Source organism: Gossypium raimondii, chromosome 11 (assembly GCF_025698545.1).
Source record: "Gossypium raimondii isolate GPD5lz chromosome 11, ASM2569854v1, whole genome shotgun sequence".
NCBI lineage: Eukaryota > Viridiplantae > Streptophyta > Magnoliopsida > Malvales > Malvaceae > Gossypium > Gossypium raimondii.
Window position 1 is genome coordinate 45,399,452 of NC_068575.1, and position 12,314 is coordinate 45,411,765.

Consider the following 12,314-nt stretch of genomic DNA (forward strand, 5'->3'; position numbering starts at 1 on the left):
TATTGAGAATTTATGTAAATTTAAAATAGGGGGTTAAGTTTGACACCGAATGAACTCAATTTCTCTAAAAAGCATCCCAATAAAAACATATTTTCTGAACAAATCATCTATTTTTTTTTCTTTATTTTAAAATATCAAAGTGTTCATATTTATTAAAAAAAATAACCAAGTGACCAAACTGGGCTGAATAAACCCATGCCAAGCCTATCCTATCTCAGTTCATTGTTACCTCTAAGTATCACAGTGGCTTTTTCTTTTCAATTTTTGTAAGACATTGATGCAATCAACATATTCACAGTGTAAAATGAATAAAAAGAAGAGACCCTAACTTCCCTGTCGCAACAGGAGAAACATATCCACACATATCCATCCCCTTCATGTGGGATTTTATTGTGCAACTTTGACACAAACACAGACGTGAAGAAAATAGTCCGGGTTTAATAAATTGTTTGCTACCCAAGAAAAGGGTATCTCTAACTTCGGTTCGATACCCTGAATTCGGATAAGCTTGATTTCGGCACTACTGGAAATGCGGCAAGCCTCTGGTCGTTTACATGCATTTTGTCCCTGGTCTTCCACTACCTTATCACTGGTCACATCTTCATTCGAATTTCTAACTGCATCCTCAAGATCTACTCCGCCTAATTTTACATTCATTAAGGATTCATCTAAAAACAATTCCGGCAGAAGGATTTTCAAAGCATCATGTAAAGTGAAGCATTTATCTGCAAAGAAAGAGCAATGCATGTAGCACAAAAGGCAGATAAAAATTATAAAATTCAAAATGGGATGCAATAAAAAAAGAATCAAATTAAGAGTGTCCAGTTTTGAACTACAAAGTATACTACATGGGAAATAAAGAAGTTGACTGTCAGCATCCAATTCATTTCTCCACATGCACAGCTGCCAGTTACAGGTTTGTTGCTTACATAAGAAGCATTGCTTACCTTCTTTGCGGATCTCAACAGGTCGATTTATGTAAGAGATCTTCTCCCAACTATCAACTCGAGGAATCTCGTCCAAATCATCAAAATCCTTGCTTACGCTTAGAACATATAATCTAACTGGAACTCTTCCTAACACGAGTTCAGCAACAATTAAATAAAAATAAATAAATTTAAGGATGACAAAAGATTTATATTAAAATATTAGAAGTAATATCCCAACCATATGTAAATGCAACCTGAATTGTTTTTCTTTAAGCATATAGAAAGAAATTGCAGCCATGTATATCAACTGGTTGAGATGCACGTGCTTATATTCATTAATGCATACTTAACTAGGTACACAATATGCATTATCATGAAACATAATTGGTACTGACAACAATTATCTATTTCAGATGGACTATATAAAAAGAAGTTGCTTCAAAATATTTTAATAGCACCCAGTGCGGTTCAACAACTGAATGATAAGTTGTAGTCAAACTTAACAGATGATCAAATCTGATTCATACCTCCTTTCTAATAGTTTTGATAGGAGATTTCTACTTTGCTAATTATGACTTCTTACTAGTAAGGATAGCAGACTGTCAATGTAGATCCATTCAAAGATTTATGATCATTATACATCAAGAACGGGCCACATTCAATAAGAGGTGGAATAGATACAGGAAATAGGCAGATAAATTATGCAGATAATGGAACTTTCAGAAATATAAAACTGATTTTAAATTAGATGTCATTAGTTCGATATAAGATTCTTCAGGTTAGAGTTTATATCGTTTATTTTCTCTTTTCCTACTACCTAAATTGTTAAGATTACTCTGGTAATTCTCAGATTTTCTAGAATTACACAACCCAAAGCATTAAAATATTCCACATTGTTATGAAACATATGAGGACCGCATAACTTGAATTTATGCAATTCACGGATCTTCAAGCATAATAAGAAATATGCAAACCTGTCTTTGCTTGTGCAGGCAAATCTGTTTCTATGACGGATTGTTGAGATTTTTGCAAGCACAAACTTGCATACTCATCATCAACCGTTGCAAGTTTAAGCTTAGATGAGACCCGCTGGTAGGCTTCCAAATTACCTGTCATAACCCAATTTTAAAATTGAAGCTTCGATCATAAAGAAATTGTTCAAAAGTAGTTGAAATGGAGAGGGAGGAAGAAAGAACTGACAAGTGAAAAAGCTAGATATGTACATTTGTATTCTTGCTGAATGATCGGTTCTACCAGGTTTTGCAGGGCAGAGGAAAATACGGCATATCTTATATCAATTACTAATCAAACATCTAACTCCCTCCATTACAAATTCAGCATCCAAATTTCTTTTGCCAGATATCCCAAAACAATGCCATTTCTATTTATTTGAACAAATAGAATGCTTGCCAGACACACATTAAAGAATATGAATGGTGATGGTATAAAAAAAATTTTAATTTCTATAGATAAGTTGGAATGATTTTCCAACTCTAGATACCATTTTCATTTGACATGAAGTAAAAACTCACTTCTCTAGAGATGAGTGGAAAACAATCCAAATCAAGAAGAGTTGAGAAATCTCAGTAAGCAGCAAAATAAGGCTGAAAGAAATTGCCAATATGTTTGCCAGAATGTCAAGCAAATATAAGATTTGTATAGTCATGCCTATTAGGCACAATATGCTACATCAAGAACTCCTATTTATGAGTCAGTTCAGCCCTTGGCAATAATTTTTAAGAAAAATTCCATTGTATTCCCTTAGAAACCAGATGACCGACCACCAGGATGAGCTTTCTTATTCTCGAATGCTGCTCTCAATCTGGACACTTTAATTCCATATTTGATACTGTTCTGGTTCAAGCTATCATAAATTCATAATACTTGAATCATAAAAGACCTACAAATTATAGTATCAGCTCCCCATACATTTTTCTTTTGAAATCCCTTTCTCTAGCTCCCTGCATGGAGAAAATGATCCTAAATCTTATTTAAAACTTTCTTTTACAGAAACCCATAAGAAATGAATAGCTTATGTGGGAAACATAAACCTGAAATCCTTGATTATTTATTTATTCAACAAATCATTATTTACACAATTGAATGTACTCTAAACATTCATTCATTTCTTTCTCCCACATCAACAAAGACTGAAGCAATGCAAAAGAAAAAACAGATCCGGATAGAGAAGGGGACCAAGTAGACATTCACGAAAGTCGAGACAATAAGGTGTCTTCATTCAAACAACAAAACAGAGGAACAAAAGAAAAGTAATAAACCAGGGGGCAGGAAAAAGACAAGTTTTCCAGCTCCATGACCGGGAAAAGCAAAATGAAAATTATACTTAAAATGTATAATATATATGCCTTCAACAAAGCATAAGTTTATATTAACCATTAAAGTGTAACCTTTGACAAAATTGACACTATGCCTAAGAATAAAATAGGAAGGGTAGGTGCATTTGTGAGCTATAAGAAAAATGAAATAGGCCAATTCAAAAAAAAAAAGGCATAAGCTGACAGAAGAACACATGCATTCGAGTGTTGAAAGCCATAATTTGTGAAAAATACTAGAAGTATGATCGTTTTAAATCCAATTCTCCCAGGACTTCACTTACATTAATCATAATTGAGCAATGACCAACGTAAGTAGATTAAGCATGACTCAACAGGCCAGCACAAGCTACTTAAAAGTAATCAAAGTCACCCAGCTGCAGAGAATTTAGTTGAGTGCATTCCTCAACATGCCCCAATGAAGCTACTTAAACTAAAGCATCAAACTGCTCTTTTGCATCCTAAAAGAAAATATTAACTCATGATAAAACTAAGTTGACCCATGCTAGCTCATAGACTAATATAAGACACACCAAATCAAGGCTCAAAAATGGTTAAAGATTGCTTTAGAAACAAATCCCTTCTGTAGGTAAATATTTATAACTAACGCCACCTTAACCCTGGACTGCCTTATATTACAACTAATATAACTGAAATTTCCTATTAAAAATAATAAAAGACCAAAACAAACAAAAGCTAGTCTTGAGTCCTTATCAATGAACATACATACCATTCATGACAGAATGCCAAAGCTCCAGCTGATCAGACTGAGACATGTTCATAACATTCTTGCAATTTCCATTCATTATATATGCTGCCTGTTGGCATAACAGAACACTGTTACAGATAACAGTGATGAAACATCTTTTAATTATCCAATTCAAATGAAAAATTGTTTCGAATAGAGACAAATCTGAGAGGATTAAACAAAAACAACCATGTAGCTATACAAATACATGATCAAAATGTTCCAAATTAAAAGAAAATGTAAGAAAGCATAGTGAGAGGCATCAACATCCAGCATTTAAGGGATTTTCAATTACTTTGTTCTGTAGTTTTTAACATTAAAAAATCAAATAAGTATCTTTAAAATAACAAAAAAGGCACCTTAAAAAATAACAAAAAGTGTCAAACTCCTAAATCTCAAAATATGCCAAAATGACCTTTTCTATAATCCTATCAGGTAGGCAGCTAGCAAAACATTCACAACATCAAGGCTTTGTTTGGTAGGGAGCTTATAGAAAAAATAATCCATCTTTTAGATTTTATTTTTCTTACCTCAGCTTACAAAGGATATAATGAAAAAATAATATAATTTTAATTTTCTTTTGTTTCATTTTTCAACTATATAAAGCAATGAATGAAAACAAAAATTGTGCACATACACCAGTATAATATATTGAAGAATTGTTAACATTTTGACCATAAGTAGAAGTGAATTTCCCATGAAAGCAGTGCTATCAATTTCTAGGACACCAGTGCTAACCTCTTTCAATGAGTTTATAAAGCTCCACTTCACAGAATCTTCACCTTCACAAGGTATCAATACACTTCCGGGATATCCTCTAAAATGGACCTGTAAGCAGGCAGATTAAAACCTTCAACCTGATAACTAGTTAATGGGATGAATGAAAGAAATAAATTACACATAAGAACCTCTATCTTGCAAAGCATTCTGTTCCTAAAAATTACCCACAGATAAAAATGGTTCCGTCTCTTCAATCGCCGCCCCCCCCCCCAAAAAAAAAAAAAAAACCCCCGCTTACTTAGCGTTGATAGTTTTAGGGTAGATTTAAATCATGTAACAAAGTTCAAAAAACACGGGTAGTTCAATAATCCTTGTATTTTATCAGGTACAGAAACTATGATTCGGCATTGATCTAGTAGGACAAAATGTTCACAGGCAACCTAGAATGCAAAAGCAGTCACTAATTTTAATAATGATAGTAATAACAATAGTTAAACGGAACTTACAGTATGATAGTAATAACAATAGTTAAACGGAACTTACAGTGATGTTCCAAGGCCTTTCAGGCTCAGGGCACAGAAGATCGAAAAGAACTCCAGTTGGTATGTACCTGCAACAAGAACAGCTTTTGGATTTCAGGTTTCAAATATATCTGAATAATTAAACAATAAAAAGCAAAATTCAAAAGCAAGTAAGCTTTGAGAAAGAAGGACCATTTGAGAGGGAGGCCATTGTAATCGAACCAAATGGTATCAACACCAGGAGGAAGTGTGCTGCTAAAATAGGGCTTAATCAAAGGCGCTAACAGCGGCAGATACCCGATCCGTGGAGCTAAGATCTGAAATGGTTTAGAATTAGCAAAGCAAATATAGAAAAAAAAAAAAGAAAGAGAGAGAGAAAGGCAAAAGATAAGAGTTGACCAGAGCAGGAGGAGGAGGAGGAAGAGTGGTGACTTGGGATTCGTGGAGATGGATTTGAAGAGGAATTGCCCCTTCCCATACAAACTTTGGCGCTTCCATTGCCGCTGTTGAAACCGGATTTGAGGATGGCAGCGGCAACGCCACCGACGCCGGCGTCAGCGTTAGGGAAGGGTTGAGAGTAGATTGGCTCTGTTTTGGCAGAGAAAGAAAGAAACCATACTATGATGATATGATGAGTGAAAAACATGCTAACCTTTGGTTTTTCTATTGCAATTAAATAATAATATTATATTAGCAGTAAAATATTTTTATAATTATGATTGGATAAAATAATATTTTATTATTAAATAATATACAAATTATACCATCACTGTTTTATTTGATAATATAAAAATTTGTATTTATTAAAATAAATTAAAATAAAATATATTGTCGCTTTTGGTTACCTTCAACCTTTATACATAAAACCTTTTAAAATTAAATTTGTTATATTTAAGATGATTAAGTTTTAGTTTAATTGTCATAAATATTATTGTTAATGCAAAAAAATATGGACTTAAGTGTGTTGAAACGTGTGTTCTCCTATTTATGGGCTGAAAAATAAATATAACTAGTTTTAGATATTATATTAAAAGAACCGTTACTCATATTATTTTTCATCAAAAGTTGTCATTGATAACTCAAAAACAAGTAATTATACACTCATTAAGTACAATTAAGCCATCATTATATATCTATCAAATTTATTAACGATATCAAGGTATGAGTAAACTTTTAATTTGAAAAATAATAATAAATATTTTTAACATTTTAAGTGAATAAATTAAATCTTTCACAAAATATAGAGACTGACTATTTTTTTTCTGTACTAGGGAAGGGATAAACAATAGTAAGGTGCATTTTTAGTTATTCTTTTGAATCCATACCACACCTCTTTTTAGAGTTTAATATCAATTTTCATAGTTGTATTTTTTGTAAAGTTTTATTTTCAACAAGGATGAAAAATATAAAAGTATAAAAAAAATTCATAGGTACAATTAGTAAGATAGATGGAAAATGGAAAGAAAAAGTAATTTGCTTATTATCCATTGTTTGGTAGAGTTGAAAAATAAAGCATTTAAAAATATATCATTTTGAACAAACATGCATCTTTCTCATTTTCTCTCCTTTCATCTGTCCAATTTGGAAGGGATGAACAATTCCTCTGAGTTGAGCTCTTTTTTCAAGGAAATAGAGAATGGCGGGGACATTTAAATAGGTTTGATTATTTATCGGATCACAAAAACTCACTTTTTGAAGATCCCTTCCCACTCTTCGAAACCGAACATCAATTGCAACGATTCGGAAAACGATTATCTCTATTTTTTTTTCCTTTCACTTGCTTCCCAACCAAGCACATACAAAAAAAAATCCACTTTTCCACTCCCTTTTCTCATCCTTCCACTTTTCCACCCAACCAAACACACCTTAAATCTTAAAGCTTCTCATCTCTTGATTAATGGTGTGTAACATTCCCAAAACTCCCTTGGTCAAAAATAATGAGAGATTTTTAGTGAAATAATATATAAAGAAAGTAAAGGATAAGGGATGTTAGAGAAAAAAGAAAAAAAGAAGTATGTTGTGAAATATTAATTTGAGTTAGGGACTAAATCGTAGAAATATGAAAAATTTTGTGATCCAAGTATAAATATTTAAAATGTGAGGAGTTAAAGTACAAAAATAAAAATTTTGAAGGGCTAATAGTGCAAATATCTTAAGGGTGGAAGGGTCTAGAAAGACCAAATTGAATAAATGAAGAAATGAGAAGGATTAAATTGTAAATTTTACCAAAAGATGTCATAAAAGGATGGAATTGTAGAGAAAGTACAAGGGTAAAATAGTCATTTCTTAAATAAGATAATTATGGGAAAATATCTTTGGTTATGGACAAATTTGGACTGCTAGATTAAATTGAAAAGTAAGAAGAATTGTGATAATTGGATTGAAATCATGACTAATAGATTTTTTATAATATTTTAATATTAATAAATTAAGAGTTTTTTTATGGAAACATGAAGAAAATTCTTCATGCTTCATCAACACTGTCCATCACTAATATAAATAGGGGGAAGTTTCGCTTTTTATGCAACTTAGTTTTTTGTCATGAAATTTTACCATTTCTCTCAAACTTCTTAAAAATTGTCCTAGGCACCAAAGAAGAAAAATAAAGAAGAAATCCTAGAGAGTATGTACATAAATTTAGAGCAAGGGATTAGTTGATGGAAGTGGAGAAATTTTTTAAAGAAAGAGAATGATGGTCATGAATTAAAGAATGAATGGAAAAAAAAGCAGAAAGTGAAAAAATCATTGGTAAAAGAGGTAAGTTTTCATGTTATCTTCAAAGAATTGAGTTGAATGTGTTATGATCAGAGTGCATACTATATGAATTTAAATAAAATACTAAAGCAAGTGTAACAGCCTATTTTCAGTAAAATCAGAACAGTGATTTTGGGACCACAAATCCGAAGTAAAAAAAAATATTTTATTATTATTTTATGGTATACAGTATGATAGAAATACCGTATAAAAATTTTGTTAAGAAATTTTACCATTTACATACTTAATTTGATAAAAGGGACTAAATTAAGTAAAGTGCAAAAGTTGAGTTCTAATAGCTAAAGGTATTAAATAGCTATAGAATTTTAACTTGGAGGTCCTTATATAGTAATTATCCATTAAAGTTTTTAGTGGATAAGCATGAATAGTGGTTAATTTTGGAAATTAGTGATTAAAGTTATAATAAATTAAATTAAATAAACTACTATCATCCATTCTCATCATATTTCATCGAAGTTCAAAAAAAGAAGAAGAGAAAACCTAACCATGGAAGCTGGAAATTTAGGCAAGCTTATTTTGCTCAACTAAGTATGAAATTTTGTCCTGTTTTTCTATGATTTATATGTTTTCGAGATCGTAGTAACTTAATTTAGATAGCTTGGGGATTAATTTGCAAAACTGTTAAAGTATTAGGGTTTTTTCATTGATGAATATGCTTGATTTTAAAGTTTGATAATATAAAATGAATGGTTGTTGTTAGATATACAACTTTTGTAAAGAGAATTTTGATGAAATTATCAAATAGGGTTAAATTGAAAAAGTGATAAATTTATGGTAAATTTTGTGAATTTTGTGAAATATATGGGCTGCTATTAATATATATAAAAATTGGCTAGGCTTGAGTAATGATTAAATTGTATGAATTTCATTTTTCGAGCCTAATGACTAAATTGCAAAGGAATTAAAAGTATAGGGAAAATAGTAATTTTGCCAAAATTCTATGTTGGATTAAATTGAATGAAAATTATAATTAAATGAGTTAAATTTATTCGTATAGATCTTGCCAGACCTCGTATAGAGTTAGATCGAGGTAAAGAGAAAATATAGGATTAATCGCCTTCGTATCTACGTACACTTATCGAGGTAAGTTTATGTAATTAAATTGTACATTTATATGTTTTACATTAAATATTTGTTTGTGAATTGTATAATTGCCATAAATGAATACTGACTGTATATTTGATAATTACCGAGCCCTGTTTGAACCTTAGGAATCCGTAGGATACAAATGACATATCATTAGGGTTACCAATTTCAGCTCTAATGAGCTTACCGATACTCAGCTCGTATGAGCTTACCGTTACTCAGATTGGAGGAGCTTATTGTTATTCAGCTCGAAAGAGCTTAACGTTTACAGCTCATATAAGCATAAATGTACATGAATTGACGTATTACAGTTCAGTACACCTCGTGTGTACTACCCGAGTATCCAACATTATTCTAAATAGTTCAACAGACACAGTTCTATTACAAGATTATATGAGTTCGATATGAACTATTACTGGTATTTACATGAAATACATTAAATGTGATTATTTGATGAATTCAACCATGTGTGTTGGATCTTATATGTGATTGTCATGGCTAATGTTGGTGATCATGTGTTTAGACTTTTGGCCAAATTGGTTGAGATATGCTATATTTACTTACCTATTTTATGGATATATAGTAAGTTAAATTCCGTGTTATATGAACTTACTAAGCTTAAATGCTTACTCTGTGTTATTTTTCTATGTTTTATAGTTATTCGGAAGCTTGTTCAGTTTGAAAGCTTGTTGGAGCTATATCTCACTATCCATCAACTTTTTTGGTACTTTTGGATATTTCAATTCGATTATAATGGCATGTATAGGTTAATTTGGTCAATGTTGGCATATAAGTGTTTTGTTGATATTAACCATTTATATAGCTTGTCTTTGGTATATTTTAATGTGTATATATGTGGCCTTATCATGTTTGATGTGTGATTGATATGGTAGAATGAATAGAAGTAAAATATGGTTTGAATATGCATATATGTATTTGGTCATTTAGGTAACTTGAGATACTTGGTTGACATGTTTTTAAGTTGTCATTTGATGTGCCTAAGGGCATATTGGTTGTATGTGGTGATATTTCATGTTTAAGACTTGATTTTTGCTTGTTTCGAATGCCTTGTTATGGCTTGTTGATGTGCAAAAATGTTAAGTTAGGTTGGTGTCAAATTGGGTGAGAAATGTGGCTTGGAAATTGGCTTATTTTCTTCCACATGGGCTGAGACAAGGGCGTGTGCCATGGCCACGTGTTCCCTGTATCTTCTTAAGAATGCAAGTCAGTATGCTCACACGGCTTAGCACACGGGCATATGACTTGACCGTGTGACCCAAGTCAGAGAGTTACATGGGCACGGACACGAGCTGGAACATGGTCGTATGTCCCTATTTCGAATGTCCACACGACCGTGTGACCCCTGAAGCTTTGAAAAATTTCAACATTTTTAAAAAATTCTTTGAGTATTCGATTTAGTCCCGACTTATTTCTAATGCATATTTTGGGCCTCGAGGGCTAGTATAAGGGACTATATGTTTGATCTCGACTAAAGGTGATCATGGGTTGGGCTACCCGGCCTGGCCCGACGGCCCGCCTGAAATATGGGTTTGGGCAAAAAATGAGACCCGTTTAGAAAATGGGCCAGGCCTGTGGTAAAACTTTTTGGCCCAAGCCTGGCCCGACCCAAATTATATATTAAATATTTTTTTTATTTTTAATCAAATATATTTTTGTTTTATTATTAATTTGGTTATTATTTTAGTTATAATTTGTTTCAATTTTAATATAACCACTTTTTATTATATTTTCAATTTGTGTATTGTTTTAAGAATTGTTTTAATCTCATTTTTTTATTTGTTTTTTGTTTTAAAATTTTTTATTTAATGAAATAAGCTAAAAAAATTTAATATGGGCTGGGCCTAGCCGGGTTTTTGCTTAACAATTTTCTTTCGGGCCGGGCTTGGACAAATTTTTTAGGCCCATATTTCAGGCCGAGCTTGGCCCGGACCTAGAAAACGACCCAAAAAATTTGTCCGAACCCGGCCCAGCCCGGCCCATGATCACCTCTAATATTGACTGGTTTCTAACATGAATATTGTATGATATGAAATGTTTGAAATGTTTGTGTATTTGATCTATAAACTCTAGTCATGCTCTGTAACCCTATTCCAGCGATAGATACGAGTTAAGGTGTTACAGGAAGTAAGTAAATTTATACAAAGTATCAAGTTTCCATGAGAAAAATAAGTGTATTTACTAAAGTAGTTTTGGACAATAACAGTAGCTTAAGTTGAAAGTTCACCAAAAATTGTAGAAATCAAATTACAGGCTTGTTGAGTCTAGTTTATCATAAAAGAAACGGTGTAAGTAAAGGAGTATTAGATTATTAGATATATGAATTTTTGTGAGAAAATGTTAGAATGATTTCAAGTTCCCCTGTTCTAATTTTGAAAATTCATTGTAAATTCTAAAAGAATGTTTAGGAAATGAAATTTATATAGACGAAAGCTTAATGAGTCTATTTTCAAGGGAAATAAATGGTAACTTAATACGAGACTTTACTGAAAGATGATAGATTTTTAGTGAAGAAGGGTCAGAGGCAGCAGCAAAATAAGTGAAGATTTGAAGAATAAATTGTAATAATTGGCTTAAGTAAAAATTCCAAAATTTTTATGGTAAAAATTTAATTGAGCCTAGTTTCAAGAACAAAAGGCTGATCTTAATTTTGAATCTTGTAGGCCGAGATATAAATATTTTAGTGATTGCCACTCAAATGGACAACCTTGATAAGTGTGGAGTATGCCTCGCATTTTGATCAAATTAAGATACAATCAAAAAGTGACGTCGCAACAAAGAGGAGCTCCTCATCTCGACGAGTTGCTGACATCACGACAAAAATAAGATCATCGTCTCGACGATGCTACACAACCTCGTCCCCATGATGTGAATTCCACATCATAACGTGGCCACGTATCATACAGTTTTCACAATTTTCTTCTCCCAATTAAACTCTTATTATTTGTTTCAATCGAACTCTAATTAGTGTAGATTGTTTTAATATTATTTTACCTACGAAATTAACTTATAAATAGGACTTTTACAGCCCTAGAAAGGTAACCTATAACACATTTAGGTATTAGCTTTTACAAGCTTTTAGAGAATTTTGTGTTTACATTTTAAGGGTTCTTATTTTTGGGTTTTAGGACTTAGTTTTTATTTCTATATTTTTACTCTTCGTTTTTTTCGTTATAGTGAAGTT

General features: G+C 31.9%; 1 protein-coding gene across 1 annotated transcript; it reads right to left on the bottom strand.

Annotated features, from left to right (window-relative positions):
* Positions 1-248: 248 nt before the first annotated feature.
* On the bottom strand, positions 249-5,894 carry LOC105803646 (autophagy protein 5). Its single transcript, XM_012635950.2, has 8 exons — positions 5,651-5,894; positions 5,444-5,568; positions 5,274-5,340; positions 4,749-4,838; positions 3,993-4,080; positions 1,904-2,038; positions 948-1,076; positions 249-725 (listed from the first exon to the last, which is right to left on the bottom strand). The coding sequence occupies exons 1-8, from the start codon at positions 5,747-5,749 to the stop codon at positions 388-390; spliced, it is 1,071 nt and encodes a 356-aa protein (XP_012491404.1). The 5' UTR covers positions 5,750-5,894; the 3' UTR covers positions 249-387.
* Positions 5,895-12,314: the final 6,420 nt, after the last annotated feature.

What these genes read in the sequence shown, in the direction of transcription:
- LOC105803646 (XM_012635950.2), bottom strand. Translation starts at nt 5,749, where the DNA reads ATGGAAGCGCCAAAGTTTGTATGGGAAGGGGCAATTCCTCTTCAAATC. An exon ending in AATGGCCTCCCTCTCAAATG is followed by an intron (nt 5,341 to 5,443) that starts GTCCTTCTTTCT and finishes TTCTTGTTGCAG; the next exon opens with GTACATACCAACTGGAGTTC. An exon ending in AAAGGCCTTGGAACATCACT is followed by an intron (nt 4,839 to 5,273) that starts GTAAGTTCCGTT and finishes GCCTGCTTACAG; the next exon opens with GTCCATTTTAGAGGATATCC.